Here is a 19985-nt window from a genome sequence, read left to right on the forward strand (position 1 = left end):
ATAGTACACATATATGGTTCTTTAATATATTTGCATTATACTAAGATGCATTCATTTTCAATGGCTTTTGTCCTTAATGGCTTTTTTCCCCTTACATTACTTTTACTTTTATACTTTTAAGTAGTTTTGAAACCAGTACTTTTATACTTTTACTTGAGTAAAAAACTCTTCTACAGGAGTATTTTTAAACTCTAGTGTCTATACTTCTACCTGAGTAATGAATGGGAATACTTTTGACACCTCTGCCACCTGATACTAGAGGTTACCACAGAATACATCAGTATTTATTGATGGAGCTGATGTATGGCTTCTCCCTTATGTTACTCAGTTTCAAGTGAAATTTTAGGCAAATAAATAAGTAAGCAAACTGCCTTGATTGGCCTTGGTTTTGAAGGTACTGAAGCCCATGTGGCTGCATTGATCACAGTGGTAACTAAAAAGTCACGCACAGTGGTTTATATCAATGGTCTTTAAGCATCGACCCAGAATCCTGAATCCTTTTACAACATCATGCACTGTATGTGCTTAAAGAACTAAGTTTTAACCAAAAATGTTTTAAACTGATCCATTTTTCTTTGAGGGAGTTAAGCGCAAAGGGGGAAGCAACAGCAAATCATTGCTCAGAAATAAAACTTAAAAGCAGATGCTCCTTTAATGCCCAACCATGACGTTTAAAGTGCACACTGCAGAATCTTACAGAACTCTGGTACTTGTATATTCTACTAAACTTTGTGTGTTTTCACTTTTTTTCAATCTGCTCCTGCCCTAGTTTGAATTTGCTGCAAAGGGGAGAACGGGGGTCCAATTTGAAGATGATGTGGTTGTGTTGGCATTGTTGAGCCGCGACCTTCTGGAGTGCATATGTGTTTGACTCTTTCCTTATCAAACACAGGAACTAAAGAATCAGCACCGCCACATCTGAGAGCATGGTTCTCAGTCAGAACAGGGTGGGACTGGGGCACTGACTCAAGTGAGGGAGTTCAAGCTTTTTGAGATCTTGTGAAGGAAAATTGGATGGGGACAGATGAATTTGTGTAGCATCTACAGAAATGTGGACAGACTGTACCGTTCTGTTATCGTAATGAGAAACTTGAGCCTAAAGCCAAGACTGGGATTATTGGCAGGAAGCGCCTCCAGCATCCTCCTACCAGGTGAAGGTGTCTCGACAGTGTCCCGACTTTGTGGCTCTTGACTATGAGACCCATTAAAAACATAAAAGTATGACCTGATCCAGTTTACAAACACATACACACAGCTCCTTGGTGCTTATCTGAGTTAATGTCACATCCCTTTGGTGTTTGTTTTTACAGATATGACAAAAATGATTATGGGAGAATGTTAAATTACTTACGATCTTAAGACATGATTAATTTATCAGGAATGAAAGAACAGTACAATCATAAGATGCCTGTGAAGGAGCGGCTTGGAGAACTCTCCGCTCACTCCTCCTCACCCCCCAACTTCAGAGCTATCTATCACGCAGGCAGTTTGACTTGTGTGTGAAAAGCCGGTTCTGGTTACCTCATTATTTGGGTTTGGTTGAACGGATTTAATATCCGCACCCTCAGCAGGAAAAAAGTCTGTTCATCTTGATTCAGTCCAGTTAATTTGTACATCACCAGCCCACAACAGAAATACATCTCAACGCACTTACAAGTCCAACTTAACAGTCCATTTGAGTCGCTTTTAAAATCCACAATTACTAAATGTATTACTATCCTGTTATGATCCAGTATAAGCCAGTTCACTGTAACTGTATGAATTAAATTTCAATTGATAAAAAGCAACCTAAAAACCAACAGACTGTATCTAATCACTTTGATTCACTCCCCAGCAAACGCCCGCAGGCTGTCAGAAATGAAAACACTGCTCCTTTTTTCTGATTTTAAAATATCTTTTTTAATATACTTTGTAGTTGTTTTAACCATTTCTTTGCATTTTCCTGTAATTTGAAAAGGTTATATATCTGGTGGTCTGTTACTAAGATTTGTAAGCCTGTTGTCTAACTACTAATTAGACATTACTAAAATTGTTATGCAGACCTACCAAGTAGTTCATCTCATAGTAATGCTAAAACTGACACAACGTTCACATAATCTGCATAATCATAAACATAAACTTGGCAGCCTGTGCAGTAGTGAGCTGGAATACAAACAGAGAAATGTGTATCTGTATTGAGGTAGATAGTCATGGTTGTCATCAAGGATAACATCAAGCCCTCTTTTTCTCTCACAAGTCACACAATATGACGATTTAAGCGTATGGTTTTAGCAGTCCCCAACCGGCTGGGTGATCATTCAGTCCAACTTACTTATACATCTCTGCAGGCAATGAATAGTGATTTGCTGTATTGCTTTTAAATGTTGTATTGAGAGACAGGGTGGCACCGGCGGAGATGGGAAAGATTTGAACCTGTGTTTATCTGTTGTAGTTTAATTCTCTCATCTAATTTTGTACCAGCTAATCGTACATTTTGATGTACTTTCTTACTTTTGTCTATCCTTCTAATTATATCTGTACTTTCCAAAATATACTTATCAAATGTGTTTGCAAGTTGGGCAAGGCAAGTATATTTATACAGCCGAATTCAACAACAAGTTGATTCAAAGTGATTTACAAAGACATTAAAACATCACATAATAGAAATAAAAAGCATTATGTAAAGTTTGAACCAAAAAAAGGGTTACTTTGAAGTAGAGTGATCTTGTTGTCACTAGAGGTGGGTGCAATTCATCGATGTGTCGATGCACCGCGATGCGTCACGTGACGATTTGGAATCGATTTTTTTTTTTTTTTTTTTTTTTAGTTATCCTATCCAGATTCCACACTGAATAAGCTGCTGAATCATTTCATTTTCAAGAATGCACATTTCTTATTGTTCACTTGAAATATGGCAGATATGTTTACACTAAATTAATTTGATGGAAGTACATATCTTGTTTACTTGAATTAATGAACTCATTAAATCCAGGGCTTGACCGTTTTCAGTGTTTTCCGCCAATAGAGGGCGCTCTCGTGCACGTGCAGCTTTCCCCGGTCAAAGTTAAGTAAGTCAAAGAGCAAATGTTTACATAGTCATAAAATAAATGATTTTGTGTCTCTGAAAAATACATGTCAAATGTTCAAAAAACCTTGTTATTTACTTAATGAGTGTTGTTAGAGGAACTGAGTTAATTGATTGGCTATTTATTTACAAATGTAGCCACAGATGAAGACAAAATCAATCTTGTATGGAAAAAAGCATTAAAAATCACAATAATCGAAGAATCGTGGCACCAATAATCGAATCGACAATCGTTATAATCGAAGAATCGAAGCTCCAATAATCGAAATCGAATCGAATCGTGAGGTACCCTTGTTTGCACACCCCTAGTTGTCATGGTCAACCACATGTGGTTAAACCGCATTAATCACAAATTAAACTTATTACAAGACTTATTAAAAACACACTTCTTCATACTGTACAAACGGTGGTGGTTTTGGCCTTTTTGCTTCTGAAGTGTCATATAATTGATGTTATTTTGTAGTGGGAGCAGCTCTCTCCGTCTCTTTGTGTGGGAGTATTGTATCCAAAACCTTCAATGCAGTGTATGCTTGCGAAGGTGATTGGTTTAAATATAATCAGGCTCAATCAGGTTATCCAAATGTTTATGTACCTTGTTGAATTCATCAGAAGGTCCTATGGCTGCAAAACAAGCCCAAATCACAGAACCTCCAACATTGTGCCTGGCGCTTGTATTCATGTGTTTGTGCAGATAGATTTTGCTAAATGTCCTTTGTAGGAGGCTATTATTCAGATGTCCAGTTATAAACGTAGAACCCAAAGGCTTTTCTTTCAACTAACTGTATGAATCAAATACGTCATTAAAATGTATTTTCCATTACCATAAGATAGTGTTAGTCCGTAGTTAGTGTTAACTATACTAACATTACTTGTCACACCAGCTTGCATCAAATAAACAACACATTCTTCAATAATAACTGTCTCATTAGGAAAGATTGTTAAATAAAACATTTCTTGTCACACAAATATCTTAATGTGAGCCCGTCAGTGACGAAGGGAACGCAATTAAAACATCCTTGTCACATGATTGTTGTGTATATTACCAGACTGTGTGCTACACATTATCGTCTGAGCTTCAACCACCTCACTGATGGATAGTTGCTGAAGTTATTCCTGTAATTCTTCCTTTTCTAGTGTTGCAGTTAACCCATGTGATTCTGATTGCAGCAGTTATTTAGATGATCCACATGTAATGTAAATGTTTTTTTTCTCCCATATGAACACTAAGTTTTGTTAAATGATGAATAATAAAAACACATCATATAGAGATTATTTAATACATTTGTCACTGGTTGGTCAAATGCGGTATTTTTCTCTCTGTTTTTCTAAGTGAATTTCTCTCGTATCTGTTTGGCGGCAGGGGGTGAACAGCATGTTCCAGGTGTTCCTGACTGGAAACAATTCAGAGTACTTCACCATCTCCCCCACCGCGGTACAAGGGCGTGCCGACATCCGGATGAGGGTTGCCATGCCTCTCGACTACGAAAGAATTCGCAGCTACAGCTTTTCAGTGAGTTTTCAGTCTGTTGCAGCGTATCCCTGCGGAGTTACGGGAAATTCTGTGCTGGTAGGGATTCCAGAAATGGATACTACACTCTGTTCAACGACAACTGTAGCCTTTTAGTTACATTCATATAGAGCAGGGACGCTTGCATCAAAAGTGCTGAAGAAATTCTCCACGAGAGAAAACTCAGGGTAATTTCACATTTCTTTTTTTTTTTTTTAATCGTCGCTCTGTGTTTCACTGTGGGAATCACCTATAAACTACAGGTGTGGCCTACTACAGAAGCTCCAATGACACTATGTCTGTCTGCGACAGCCGACTAGTGGAGGAGTCTCTGCCAACCAGCCAATTTCTACTCATTTTCTCTTCCTTCTTGTCAGAAGTCACCCCAAAGCTCCTTCAGTGCGTTCAGGCTAGTTTTGGTTAGCTTCTTAGCAGTTCTCAGGTGTCCTGGAGAGGTGAAAACGACCAAAAATGCTGTTCTGAGCTCTGATCTGGATTGTGCTGCTTTTGGGATAACATGAAATCCGGACTACATCTCCCATCCCAAACACCAAGCAACATTAGAACAAGAACTCTGACCGTTTACAAAGTTATTGGAATTCAATTCATTCCCTTACACAATTAACCCTGGACAAAAATTTGATTTAAGCAGAAGTTTATATTTATTAAATGACACATATAATTTACTACTAGATAACAAAAAATGCAGGATATTTATTTTTCTCACTTACTTTGCAAAAAAATGTATACTTTTATTTTGGAAGAACGATTCCCCGCCATCATTTAAGACTTTCATAGATCAACTCACAGCATTTCTACCATTAGAAAAACTAACATTGGAAAAATATAACCGTGGCCATCTTTTCCAAGAATTTTGGTTCCCATTATTCTCTGGTTTAGAGAACTGTCATTGTCCGCTGATTGCTGTTTTATTGCTGTCATTTACTTTATGTATCTTATGTATCTGTAGGTATTTGAGTTTTGATGCCCCTACTGTTACTTACTGATGTTATTTCCTTCACTTCCTTCACAGAACGTTATTCACTCACTTTTTTTTTTCCCAGTTTATTTATTATTATTTATTTACTTATTTCTTGTGTATGTTTTTGTGCTTTTTTTTTTGGGGGGGGGGGGGTAGGCGGGAGTTGGCATGCGTGCACAAAAGAAAATTGTAAGACCTACCGTCATTAAGGATGTATCTGATTGCCTATCTTTTGTGAAATAAAAAGATATTTAAAAAAAAAAAAAAAGGAACAAGAACTCTGGGTTAACATTATCCCTGGTTCTTCAATAACAGAGTAAGCTGTTCCACCAACTTCTCCCTTCCCACAGAGAGAAGGGAATGAATGTCGATCCACTAGTCAACATTCATTCAATAAAAACTGTCCTCTTTTCAGTCCAGTTCAACAAAAGTTTGAAACTTTCGTCCAGTGTTTCTTACCTCGGACATATGCAAGGTAAAAAAAAACCTTGTCTAGAATGTGTATAAAGTTGTTGGAGCGGGATTCCTGTGACCAGTTCAACTGGTCTGTTACAGACGGATGTGGTCTCGTAGGACGCAGTTCCTATGGTGGAGCACAGTAAAGTTATCAAAGAACTTGGGATTATGTTAACTAACCCAGAGTTTGTGCACATTGTTTTAATTTTTAACATAGAACCATAAGGTATTCACCAGTGGTATTACTTTTCTTCTTTCAACAGTAAAACTGGTTTTCCATCACCTCAGTTTCCTCTTGAGGTGTCTACAGATCCATTAGATACTCCGTCTCTGTAAACACTAATACCCAAGAGTTTGGTTATATAACAAAGTTTGAGTATGGTTTATTGAATGTCATATATAAATGTAGCTATTTTTCTGTAAACAACCTTTTTACCCTCCTGAGGCCCCAGTTAAGACTCCTTGTTGTCTTTCTTCAGCTTTATGCCAATGAGTCCATGTCTGACCATGTGGGATTCGCACGCGTCTTTATCGAACTAATCAATGAGAATGATAACCGGCCCATCTTCAGCAGACCAGTCTACAACATCAGCCTTCCTGAAAACACTCCTCCCGGTACATCATTGCTGCGTATCCGGGTAAGTACCGTAGTGATCCACTCCGCTGTGTTCCAACAACTCGTAGTGTGATGAATTATACACAGAATTTGTTTTAGATTTATTTTTATAGACTGATTTAACAGGACTCCAAACAGATTACAATAAAAACCCCTCTGTACTAATCATTTTTACAGTCCTTGTTTTATTAGAAATAAAATCTGGCAGTGTTTGACCTAATGCTCTTTAGACTTTATTCTATGATTGTTCACGCTGACTCAAGCAAGGCAGCTTCAGATCATTACACCAGAATACCGCTGAACTTCACCTACTCACATCCTGCCCTTATTTGCTGAAGAGCATTTAAAGGCAAGGCAGTGTTGTATTTGTACATTGATGCATCGTTTCACCAAAATAAAAGTATCTGTGGCTAATTAGCTGTTATTTAGATTCTCATGTTTTATACCTAAATCTATTTGCTAGTTTAAAAAGTTAAGCATATTATACTGTAGCATTGCAGAAAAATGTGTTTCAAGTTTTTTTACCCAATAGTATTGAAATGTGGTCTTTTCCTGATTAAACTAGTATAACTGCTCATTATTATGTATTACTAGACACTCCTGTGACAGAACGTCCAAGACTTGCTAGATGCAAGTGCCAGGAAGCGCAGTGTGAAAATCAATAGTGTTTATAGACTGGATGCTCATGAAATGGGGATTATAGAGCCTAATACTCGATATGTGTAGCTGATGTCGGCCATGTGCTGGAGAGAATCCTGATTACTGGCTGTAGGAAGTGAATGAGGTTGTGAAAGGAATGGGATGTGATCGTGTGCCCCCATGGAGTACAGCAAATGCATAATTTCAGTGCTGCTTCAGTGAAACGGTAGAGTGAGAAAAGTTTTCATGTAAAAACAACCCCTGTTAAAGTTGATTGCAGTATACAAATGATACAAATGATCATTTTTCTTTATTTTACATCTCATAACTATTGTTTATATTTTAAAGCTTTTAGTGTATGACATCAAGTCAGCTGTGCTGAACAACAAATAAGATGTCAGTTGTCTGATAATAAAGTGAAATTTAGCTGCACATGCGATAACCTAACCCCTATTTTTGTAGATTCAGACATTAACATGTTTAAGATTCAACTGAAAAGGAAAAAAAGAAAATTTAAGTGCAGGCCATTGTGTGTTAATGATGGAGCCTATACACCGTAAGCTGGTTCTACACAAAACGCTTTTCTTCTTATTTGTTTTTTGTGATCCAGGATCAGCATGAAAATCCTTGCATAATCCATGTGGCTTTTGTGGAGGCAAGTCAGATAAATGCAGGGCCCTTTGATACATATTTGTGTTTAAAATGTTGTACCTGAAAGGTTGTGACTCTGCGTGTCTCAGACTAACTGTGAAAGGAGTCAGAGTAATCGGGTGTCAGTCTTTGATCTGAACTTCCTGAATGGTTTTGCATCTGTACTTCCAGCTGTCCACAGGATTGATGTTAATATCAATTAGAAAGGGATGGGGGGTATGGAAGGCGCTGTGAATGGCAGCTTCATTCGGATTAAATTAAGGGACTACTATCACTTCATTTCATACATATTAAGTTCACTCTTTTTTTTTAACTTGGACAGCTCTTCCTGGTTTCAATGTTAAGTTATACCAAGATACTTGTTTTTCCCCAGGAGTAAATTCATGTTTAGATTCTTGCAATTTGTGGTTTATGGGTGGATTAAAATAAATATTCAGCTGTATCCCTTGTTGACACTTACTTTAAACCACTTCCTGTCTGAACGAAGTCTACATGCATCTGCTTGACAGCAAAAACACAAGTCATTTGTTTATCATACCAATGTAAATATATTTAGGCAGTAATAGGTTAACGTTGTGCCTTAAACTAAATGTTTCACTCGTGGTGTAAAGTGTCGACATGGTGACAAAGTATCAAGTAGTTGCAAAAAGTTCCTGATCATGAACCTCAGCTTCTTTAATGGCCCTATTCATTCCAGTGCCGATAGTCATGGTTTCTAAACAATTAAGGGCCAATGGTGCCGCCTTGACGGGTTCATCTAGAAAGACAAAAAGAAACTCCCTCAGCCTTTCATCCTTCTTATAATATCCTTACCCGCTGAGAAAGTGTGGATTTAACCAAAAATGTGATTAAGTGGGAAGGAGAACTCTACCAACACATTAAAAAAAATTCAGGAAGTTAGGAAATAGCTACTATTAGAATAATTTGGACTGATTCAACCACATTAGATGTAAGAAATAACTTATGCTGCTGCAAGAGAAGCTAGTTTTCATAAAGCCCCCAAGGTTATAGTTTATGTAATTAGGTACCATGCGTCGCAGGCATAAAGCCAACACTTGCATTAATCTTTGTTGAGTAGACTAATGGCTCTATAATTAGATGAATCTGTTATATTGCTATCTCTCTTAGGAGTTAAATATATTGCAGATATTAAATGTTGATGGCACGTATTTAAAAAAATAATAACTTTTACTATCATAACCTGGGGATTTTCCTGTTTTTTCTTTGGAGAGATAGACCTCCATATTTCAGTTTTGGTCATGCTTAAGTCCAGCTTCTAGAGCTAACCATCACGTAGCTTTAGCATATCAGTGTTGAGGGCAACAGTTATGCACTCACTGATAATTATTGCAAGACACTGTGATATATAGGAAAAACTTTGTATCCCTGAGCCCACGCAGCACCCACTCACACATTGTTTAATTTCAGTCGGAAAGCTTGATCCCCTTTCTGTCATGTTATTTGCACATGTACTATGCTTAACTGCCTTCTTACATGAAAATAAGGCAGAATCGTGATATCATATGACTTTTGAACATATTGTAACCTTATTTTGTTAAAATAGATGAAGTATGCGCACAAAAAGTTATTAGTCATTGCAACGCCCTTTTCCGTTATTCTATTCAAGGGAATCACGTTTACTTTTTGTGTGTATTTTTGTTTAACATTGTGTTTACATAGACTTATTTACCTTTGTGGGTTTTTCATAATTTATTAAGTTACAATGGCTGTAATCCAATGAAAATGACTGAGTTGTTTATTTATATGCTACAGTTTGACCAAAAAAGCTATAGCTGCCTCTTGGGTGTTTGGGTAAATAAAGAAATATTTCTTTTTGAACACTTATTGTATATGTGTAAAAAAAAAAAATGTTTTAAAATATGTTACAGAGGCACAGAGAGACACTAACTCCATCAAATTCTGTCCGTCTGTTTCTTATACTTTAACCTGGGACATTATATCCCAACATGTGCCTATGTTTCCACACATTTCAGATGAATACTACATCAAAAAAGTGAAAAATAAATAAACGGCCTCCCCTACTCACTACCACCTGGTCCAAGCGAAATTGATGTTCTTCAACGATAGAAAATCATGCTGAGTTTCACAGTAACTGTTTCCAACATTACCTTTCTATTTAACTCAAGCTCATTTTACCTTCTGTTAATGCTTTTAATTTGAAATCTCTCTTAATTTTCTCGCATTAGTTAGGTTTTCATATTGCTGATGATCTGTGCTCCAGTTTCAGTTAAGTCCCTTTATCTGCTTCATATCTGGAATAAGCACCCTGCACCCTGTAAGCATACAAATCAAAAATAATACCAACAGTAGAAAGCTGTGGGCATTACTTTTCACACAGCACTAGTGCAGACATCAATTTTATACAACAGAAACCACTGGGCTCAAATCCAGAGTTTTCCATCTTGCAAAGGTAAACATTTTGCAAGCCAATACGGTGTATCATTTGAGACTACTTGAATAATAATGTATTATTCCTTAAAGGGCAATTGTTTTGTTGCAGTATAAAAATAGGAAGAAAATAAATGATCAGTCGAAACATTGTTGGAAAGTTTGAACTGTAGCAGAGAGGCTTGGTTGAAAACTTCAGAGAAAACTGTACATTCATTGGGATGTGTTTTTAGCTAACTGCTATAACTACTGAGCTGATTACATCACATGCAGGTGTTACAGGAATGCAGGTGAACTCTCACATCGATGGAAAATCACAGCCAAAAACTGTCAAATCAAGGGTGCAGAGATGCTCCTTTACAGTAACATGTCCAGGAACAGCCACTGCAGTCCTTCCTCCTTTACCTGTACCATTCTAACTGTAGTCTCTGTCTAATATACAAAGGAAATGGAGTGTAAACTGTGTTCCTGCAGTCATGTCTCAGAAAAACAGTTTATACTGTATTCCTGCTGTGTCCTTGTAAGAGCTCCACGCCCATCCATTTCATTTGCTGGGGATTTACCGTTCCCCGTTATGATCCAGGAACATCATTTTGGTTAGCTATTTATCAAAACCAATGTTAAAAAGTGCCGGAATCCCCGTCAGAAATAATTTCAGCTGCACAGCAAAGTTCTGAGGAGCAGCGGCTCTAGTCTGAGCCCTGCGGAAGAGACTCATTTCAGCCATTTGTATCTGTAATCTCGTTCATTTAGTTGATACCCACAGCTTGTGACCATAAGTGAGGGTGGGAACGTAGATCGGCCGGTAAATCGAGACATTTGCCTTTCACCTCAGCTCCTTCTTCACCACAAAAGTCCAATGCAGTGTCTGCTTCACAGCTGATGCCACATCTGCATTACAGCTGATGGCTCAGAAAAGGCTCTCCTACCCAGCCTTTCATGAAATGGACTAACAGGTTCACCCCAGCATCAGACAATGCAATACTCTGAGAAATTTGAAAAACAGAAAAACCAAGAGATTAATGTTGGAGTTTACAGGACTCAGTTGACATGCTACACATGTAAGCACAACAGTTAAAGAAGCAAATGAGTGTCGATTATTTGGAAATGTTACCAGGAGAAAGGTGCGTCTCTATGAAAAGAGCATGGCAGCACGGCTTACATTTACAAAATTGCATCGAGTAGACTTCTGGGGCAATGTCAAGAACAAAAAAGGCCAAATCAGAGTTACTAGGCTGAAATACACCATGCCACGCTCGGGAAAACCAAACGAAGCATATCAGCACAAGCACCTTGCACCAGCTGTCAAACATAGAGGTGGAAGGGTGATGACTTGGACTAATTTTGCAGCAAGATGATCTGAGCACCTTGCAGTTGTTGAGTCAGCGATGAACTCCCGGGTGTGTACCAGAGGATTCAAGAGTCGGATATGAAGCTGTCTGACAGATACATTTTAGCTGAAATAGGAAAATCTGCAAAAGATTTACAACAGAGTAATATGTCTTGTGTTACATTTGAGATTGTCGTTACCTGTAGCAGTTACATAGCTGTGTCTGGTTGATATTAATAAATTATTTGAAACCTCTGCTAATTGAAATTATTCATGATGGCCAATCCCATGATGTAAATCGAGCTTCATCACAGTTAATATTCCCGGCTTATCTGACCACAGCTTATGTACAGTGTTAGTCTTTGCATTATTCAGTGCCCCCTCGAAATCCTGGTGGACACTTAAACATAACAGACTGGTTTACACTGGCACACACACACACACACACACACACACACACACACACACACACACACACACACACACACACAGGTTTCCACAACTGTCTTCTTAGAACATTGCATTGATTTCCATTTGTGTTACAAGAGGCTGCAGGTACAGGACCCACATGCAGGAGAGTACTTGTCGAAAACAAACCTTTAACAAAACTCATGCAAAAGCACACCAGGAACCTGTACAGGTTGTTAAAATGGTAAAATGCTGAGGAGAGAATGCAAGAATACAGCGTACAAGGGGAACAGACCTACTAACACTGCAGCTAGATTTTGTAACAAACGAAAAAAACAAGCCCAAAACTGGCAAATGGATGCTAAAAATGTGTTTGAGACAGACACGCCATGTGAGTCATAATTAAATTTTGCCACAGTGACAAATGAATCATTAAATACCGTAATATTCTCCAGTACTGAACACGTATGGAGCAGTCAGTGGTGGAGGAAGCATTACAATGATTAAAGGTAACAATATTACAAAGAAACTAACATCCTGTCACAACTAAATAAAATTCACTACCGTGTTTTAAGTAAAAGAGAGCCTACAAATGTTACTTTCAATTCAAAATCTGTTTGCTGAGTAATTAGGCAGAAAGGCCCATACCAGAGCATGGTATACCTAATAACGTGGTCAGTGTGTATATTTGTGTTTATAGATAGATATAAACATAGACACACCAATTACCTTTGTACCTAATAAAGTGGCCAATGAGTTTAAAGCATATAATTGATTATAATTAGTGATTGAGTAATGAATACTTGCAGCAGATGGAGCTTTTAAATTACTTCATTTACAGAACATGGACATGCTTTTATACAGCCGGAGATGTCCCCCAAGACCATGGCCACTTTTTGCTTGTTTGTTTGTTTTTCCCTTTGTCTCTCTCTGTCTCTCCTTTCTTTACTCTTTTCTCTTCTCCCTCATCCCTTTCTATCTCATTTCTTCCTGCGTTAATACTGACTCCCACTTTTAACCTTTTTTAAATTAATTATTTATCATTTTTCATTATTCATTTATTTAATTTTTTGTATTTATCCTATTTTTTATTTTTTTTTTTTTATTTTTTGCTGCTGTCTCCTAAAATAACCATCTTTCTACAAAACCATCATACTCATACACACCACACATATGCATACACGCCCTCATATGAGAAGAAATCTGAGTAAAAACATTGATTTTGTTGTTTTGTTTTTGTACTGCTTTGTTTGTCTGTTTGTAAAATAAATAAAATAAGAAAAATAAATGCTTTTATACATTTATCCACAGTGAACTACATGAGGTGCATGTATGTCACACGTCAGGTCAAACCCATTCTTTTTAACCCACTCTACTGTTCCATCAGCCAGATTTCTGCCACTTAGTCCACATCATTGTCAGCAAAGTACCAACAGAAACTCCCTCAATCACTCTATTTGGATTTGTCACACGTTCACCTCTGTGTACAGGGACAGGAGAAGGGCAGACTGGGCGATATTTACAAATCAGTGGACCTGGCAACACTGCTGACACAGAGAGAGCGGCACAGGACTCCGTGTACACTCAGGGGCTAACAAAACACAAGTGGCAACAATTATGGTAGAGAGACGATCACAGGGGGAGACAAGCAAAGAAAGTCAAGCCAACAATTACTCACAAGGGAAATACAAAATCAAACAGGGAATAAAAAACATCTGCTCTGGAAAAGGTGTTAAACATAATGATTTTTTTTTTTAAGTGGTGGGTTTATTTACATCCGCTCACCATTTTATTAGGTATACCCACTGTAACCTTATAAAGCAGCCGGTGAGTGTATGCATGTTTAGTTGTGTTAATTATTCCTCAAGTAGAAATCAGTTAGCATTATCAGTATGTACCTAACCCTAAATTTAACATTCCCCCAAATCACACCGTAGTACTTATCATAATTAGCATGTCAGATCTTACATCGTCTGGAGTTTTCATCTCCACAAGGACGTATGGTGCCCACTCGGTCAATAACTACGCAAGGAAAGAATTAATGAGACAGCAAAAATAAAAACACATGCAACCACTGAGGCAGTGGCACTTTAACTATTCCAACTATTTATTGTGATTTACTCTTTTTGTTCTGTGCCCTTTTCTCCCACACGTTCTGTGTTTCTCTTTTCCCCAGGGACTTGAGACAGCAAACAACTGACTGTATCAGTGAATCACTCTGATTTTTTTCTCTGCTGGTTTCAGAAGATATGGATTCTTTCACTTCTTATTTATTTTATACTCTAGTTTTTATTCGTCTGTTTCAACGTTAGACTGCAAATGTTTTTTAGGTATTGCAGTGATTCACCTAATGTTTCCTTGTCTGTATCTTCTAAACTGTCAAGCTCATCCGAGCCATCAGGTCTTTGCATACACTGTGTAACATACCAGTTGTCTAGAACTGCACTTTACACCATCCTTCAGTTCTGATTTAAGGTTCTGGGGCCTCATTTATAAAGCTTGCTTGTGCACAAAACAGGGCTTAAAAGATGCGCACGCCACCTTCTACGCAAAGGTAATCTTTACGCCAACCATAACCCTCGCGCACGAACATTTTGAAGATATGGGGAACTGGCGATGCAGGCAGTGAGGTGGTGAAATGAAGCCAGATTCATGTCATACTTTTAATGTCATCACATATCAGACTTATAATAGCGCTGATCGTGTCCCTCTGTGTTTGAAGTACAGCGTCAGTCAGGACGCTCTGGTGCTGCTGCAGCCGCAGTGCCAGGACACGCCGTGCCGGGAACCTCATCGTCACCCACTGCGACAACTGTAGAGTGACTGAGGACACAACAAATGAGTGCCGGGCCACTCTACGGAGCCCCTAAAGGGACTCAGATTTTTTTATATATATATATATATATATATATATATATATATATAATGAGTCTTACGCGCGCGTGAAACCTGTGCGCGTAAGCCTAAATTATGGTTCTGCGTTAAAACGACGCAGAGCCTACGCCGTAGGGTACGCGGTGACGCGCACCTACGCCGTAGGCTCTGCGTTGGTGTAACGCGGAACCATAAATCAGCCTTAAAGGTTTCACGCGTGTACGTAAAACTTATATATATTAAAAAAATCTGTGTCCCTTTAGGGGCTCCGTACCTCTTGGTCTCCACCTTCAAATCACACCACTTCTTTTTTTTTTTTCTGCATCATCTGTCCGTGGCACTCACGGCGTTTAGCGCAGCAACGACGTGCTGCACACGCTTTATACTCACTCGCTCTATTTTATACTATCTATATACTTTTTCTACTTTTACTGTGACCACCAAATAATGTGGTTTTCTTGCCTCCACCTCTTCCAAAACATCTCGATCTCAGTCTCCGTGAAATTTAGTGGCACGGTGGCTCGACACGTCTCATTCATCCTTACGCGCAGCAGAAATAGGCTGCAGGAAGCCGCTGCGCATGCTCAGCAGGCTCATTTATATGCAAATACAGTCATGAACTACTTTGCATTGCCCATTTATGGTATGAAGTGGGTGTGTAGAGGGCGGGGTATGAGGCGAATTCACCTGCGCAACCTTCCAGCTGGACTGTGATTTATAAAGCGAACATTGCGTGCAGATGTGCGTGCACACGGTTTTATAAATCCAGATTTTTTTGTGCGCACGCCATTTTCGGCTTTTAAATGGGGCTCCTGAGGATCCACAAAACAGATCAGATGCTGCATTTTCCCAATCCGGATCATGTTCTACAGGTTTTGTGAAGACGTGAGATAAAGTGATAAATGCTTCTCATAGAAAGTCATAGAAAGTGAATGATGTTTCATTGCAGCCACTGTTCAGACAAAGCGTTATATACAGCAATTATAATTCTCTGTTGTAATAAAAGGATTTAGGCCCAGCTTTGGTGTTGGAGAGGGTTGGTGAGTTGGTGGAGAGTTTTTGTTCAACATGGCTGTTTTGATGCTGTGAAATTAAATGTGTCTTGAGTGCATGAAAGAAGCTGAACCGACATCGGCAAGAAGTTGTTTAAAGCCTTTTTTTATGATTCCTTTAGGTACGTTTTCCATTTCAGCATATTAAACACAACAGTCTCTATATTGGTGAAGGGATGTTGGTGGATTACTCTTTCGAAGCCTGTAGTTTATTTGGTCATCACCATCTTGATGTCTTAGAGCCAGAAGTGACATGCAAGTGATGGATCTGTCTGAAAAACCAAGATCACAGTGCACATCAGTTTCACAGCAGCCACAGCAGCCACCCGTCAGTCAAAGTGGCATGAGTCTTAATTATGCATTACTTCAGTCCTTAATACAGTTTTAATCAATGAGTGATAGTCACCTCCATGCTGTAACAATTAAACATAAAGTCAACTAGAGACTGAACACAGGATATAAACTGGCTGAGCTCTGCTTTATACGGTAGTTCGTCATTTTAGATGGATGTTTATGGGGTTCAGGTCAAACTTTTGCACCCAAAGAGTTTGTTACTTCCTTAGAAAAATGTTAATTTCTGTGGATGCTTCAGTTACATATAAAGCACCTGGGATTCAAGCCCATACGTATTGTTTTGTGGATGATTCAGCCTTTATATTTCTTTTGTTTCTATTTCTCATTATATTGTGTGTAGACCATACAATGAACTGATAAGAGAGTGTTTGTAGAGGAAAAAAGTATGTACACACTTTTCAAATTGTTGGACTAACCAATTAAGATGCAACATAAAGTAGCATATTAATTAAAGCCTCGTCTCCCTAACCATGATTGGGACTGCATTTCCCTCTTACTTTGTAAAATGTTTTCACCACATGCAAAAGCTGCTGCTGAGGTTTACTTCTCTTTTCCTGTTTTGCTTATTGTTAATTGTTTACAGCCAATACTCTCCATCCAGTCCTTTCCCGACATTCTACCAGAGACTAATGCCAGTTGTTAGATGTGGACGTAATGATCTTATGCAGCTGCAGGACTCGTGCAGTTTATAGCAGCCCTTAACCAAAAGCTGTGTTCCCTGAACACAAAGGCCAGCCATCGTCTTCATCTTTGCATTCATACCGTTCTCCTCACTAGTTATTATTATTCTCCACATCCTCCCCGTTCCTACACTGATCTCAGTCCCTCATCTTTGAGGCCAGAATCACAACGAGAGATGGAGGACCAAGGCCTGCTGGCAAAGTGAAGCTGCCAGCCACTGAGAGCTTCAAATTAAGTCTTTTCACTGGCAGCTCCAACTCCAGATACAGCCTTATACTCAATCATTTTTGTCCCACCTTGTTTTCTTTTCTCAGTTTTTTTTTTTTTGGTTATTTTTTTTCAAGAGCTTTGCATGAAGCGGGGAATAATAAAACAGCAGAATTTATCTGGGAAACCTTCAGAGCAGTAACGACATCATTGCCACTCTGTGGGACTCATTGTTAAAAAACTGTTAAACGTGTGCGTCTCTCTCCGGTTTGCTCTTTCATGGGGTTTTTCTGGGTGGTCAGGAGATAATAGAAACAGGCAGCTCAATCTTGTCAGCGGACAGCAGTTGCTTTGACCACTCACACCTGCTTGTTAACGGTTTAGAGGAGAAAAAAGCAGTTGCTAATGGAAACTCACCGTTGACCACGTGGAAGTGTCTGCAGTAAAACTTGCACTCTTCCCACGAAGCCTAAGCAGGTTCTGTTTGATCCAAGGTGGTGATTATTAATTATTAACTGGGAACATGGTGGATAGGTTAAAGTGTGGTATCAAAGTTTGTTTAGTATTGATCGGAGATACCAGCAGTATCTTTTTAATTCCTTTAGTGTTCCCAGTGTGAACAAAAAGAACATTTGCAGCAATCCAAAAGGTACGCACGCGGACGTGAGAGCACATTTTGTCAACCTATAACAACTGATGATAAGCAAGCAGATCAGCTCTGATGAGAAGAAGCTGGTGGCATAAACTCTGAGGCGTGTGTCTCATCTGGTACCTTCCCTTGTAGCCTAAGGGTGCAGCAGGAGCTAAACATCTCCGCCCTTCTGACCCAAATTCATGTTATTATGTAATGGACGTCTCAGTTTTCAGCAAATAATGTGCCACATAAGATACGAAGCACCTTATGCAAAAACACACTACTGCTGTAGCGCACTTGAATGGCATTACAATTTTCCCGCCAATGTAGAAATTGTGAGATTGAAACAGCATACCTTTAAAGAAGCTGAGAAGAGCTATGCAGAGCAAAAGAAGATAACCTGACAACCTAGCATTTATCATTCTCTCCATCACAGTGACTGTCAGAAACTGGACATCTTCACTGTGTGCATGCGTGAGTCTATTTGTTATCTGTGATGTGGTTGTGTTTAGGTGTGCAACAAAGAGACAGAGAAGGTTGTCTGTGTTTGGACTTGGGGTCATCTCTATTTTGACAGCATGCTTTGGCAGCCAGTAATTGGTTTCCTTTTCCAAGCCTTTCAAAGCTCCTGCAGAAAAAGCAATTTTAGGAGCCAATCAATTCAAATTCCAACTCGCTCAAGATAGAGAAGCCCATGCAGCTTTAACCTCCCTCGCAGTCCATGAGATAGATGGACTGATAATCTGCTGCTGTACCCTCCCCGTCCCCACCCAAGTTTACACACACGTATACCTGTACCCAGACTTACACCGTCTTTCTATCACCTTTTATTTCCTTTCTCTTGAAAGCAGTTGAGTGTTTAAATGCATGCTTATACTGTAAGTGGTTCTGGTGCTTTTACATCAAAACTGAATGAATCTGAAGGGACCACACATCTCTGTCCAAGTACACACACACACACGCGCACACATATGCACGCAAAATTGCGTTTGCCTGCTGGCTTCACCCCTCTGATGGGAAGAAACACATCATTTAACCAAACTGGTCAACTGAGAACTAATTTCTCTTTTGTAGTTACTGCCTGAGGACCCTGGGGTTTGCAGAGTTTATATTGGCAATCAGCAGCTCTGTGACTGTTTGTGCAGAAAGTTCTTGACAACTTAGTTTCGAGTTTGATCAGAGCACTGACTCGCTGCTACCTGAGTCCCTTGATCCTGAGCCCAGTGGAAATACTCGCCTCTGGAGAGGCTCAATGTTAAATGTTAATGCCATTTTTGGTTCCAGCATTTTAGACTATTGACAGTAATAGAAGAGAAAGAATGATAACATTCTTTCATATGATTTTTTTTCACGACCATATGGCGCACTGTGTGGAAAGGCGCACCCTCAGTTTTGTGTGTAATTTTTGGTTTTAAAACACACATACGGCACACCAACCCAAAAGGCGCGGTCTACAGAGACGGAGCTGCACACACACGCGCTGCAAAACACACACACGCTAAAAATAGAGCGGAAGCAAAACTTAGTTTGATATTTTATTTCACTTTTCACATCAATCAAACCCTTCAAAGGTTCATATTCTGTTTCTGCATTAAAGAATTTAAAAAAACCACGGGTCGCTGCACATAAACCTGTCTCAGCCACTGATCATCTCCTCATCCATTCCAGCCCTTCATTTCACTCTGGCTGGAAAAGTCTGTTTAGGCAACGCTTTTCTTTTAAAAATCACCATCGGTGGCAGTTTCTGTCCATCAGCGTGGCAGGCAAGCACAAGAGTAAACTTTTCATACCCCGTTGTGCTGCGGATCCCGACCGCGGTGGTCCCGGGTCCCGGTCCGCCCCCCCCCCCCCCCCCCCCCCCGCGCTGGTCCCGGGTCCCGGTCCGCCCCCCCCCCGCGCTGGTCCCGCGTCCCGGGTCCCGGGTCCCGCGTCCCGCGCGCTGGACCGGGTCCGCTCCCCGTCCGCTCCCCCGCGCTGGACCGGGTCCGCTGGACCGGGTCCGCTCCCCGTCGGCTCCCTCGCGCTGGACCGGGTCCCGCTCACACACGAGCTGTTGGGGAGCCGGTACCGGGTTGTATCCGACACGAGCTCCGCTAATTCAGCTGCGCCAGTCTGAATTTC

The 19985-nt window shown here is 39.7% G+C and overlaps 1 protein-coding gene across 1 annotated transcript in view; it reads left to right on the forward strand.

Moving 5' to 3' along the window:
- Positions 1-19985, forward strand: part of cdh23 (cadherin-related 23) — a 230210-nt gene that overhangs the window by 123285 nt on the left and 86940 nt on the right. The window contains exons 11-12 of the mRNA XM_061745915.1: positions 4425-4574; positions 6489-6647. Coding sequence (XP_061601899.1) covers positions 4425-4574; positions 6489-6647 — 309 coding nt within the window. The remainder of the gene's footprint in view (positions 1-4424; positions 4575-6488; positions 6648-19985) is intronic.

The sequence above is a fragment of the Cololabis saira genome, chromosome 17, assembly GCF_033807715.1.
Source record: "Cololabis saira isolate AMF1-May2022 chromosome 17, fColSai1.1, whole genome shotgun sequence".
NCBI classification, from domain to species: domain Eukaryota; kingdom Metazoa; phylum Chordata; class Actinopteri; order Beloniformes; family Belonidae; genus Cololabis; species Cololabis saira.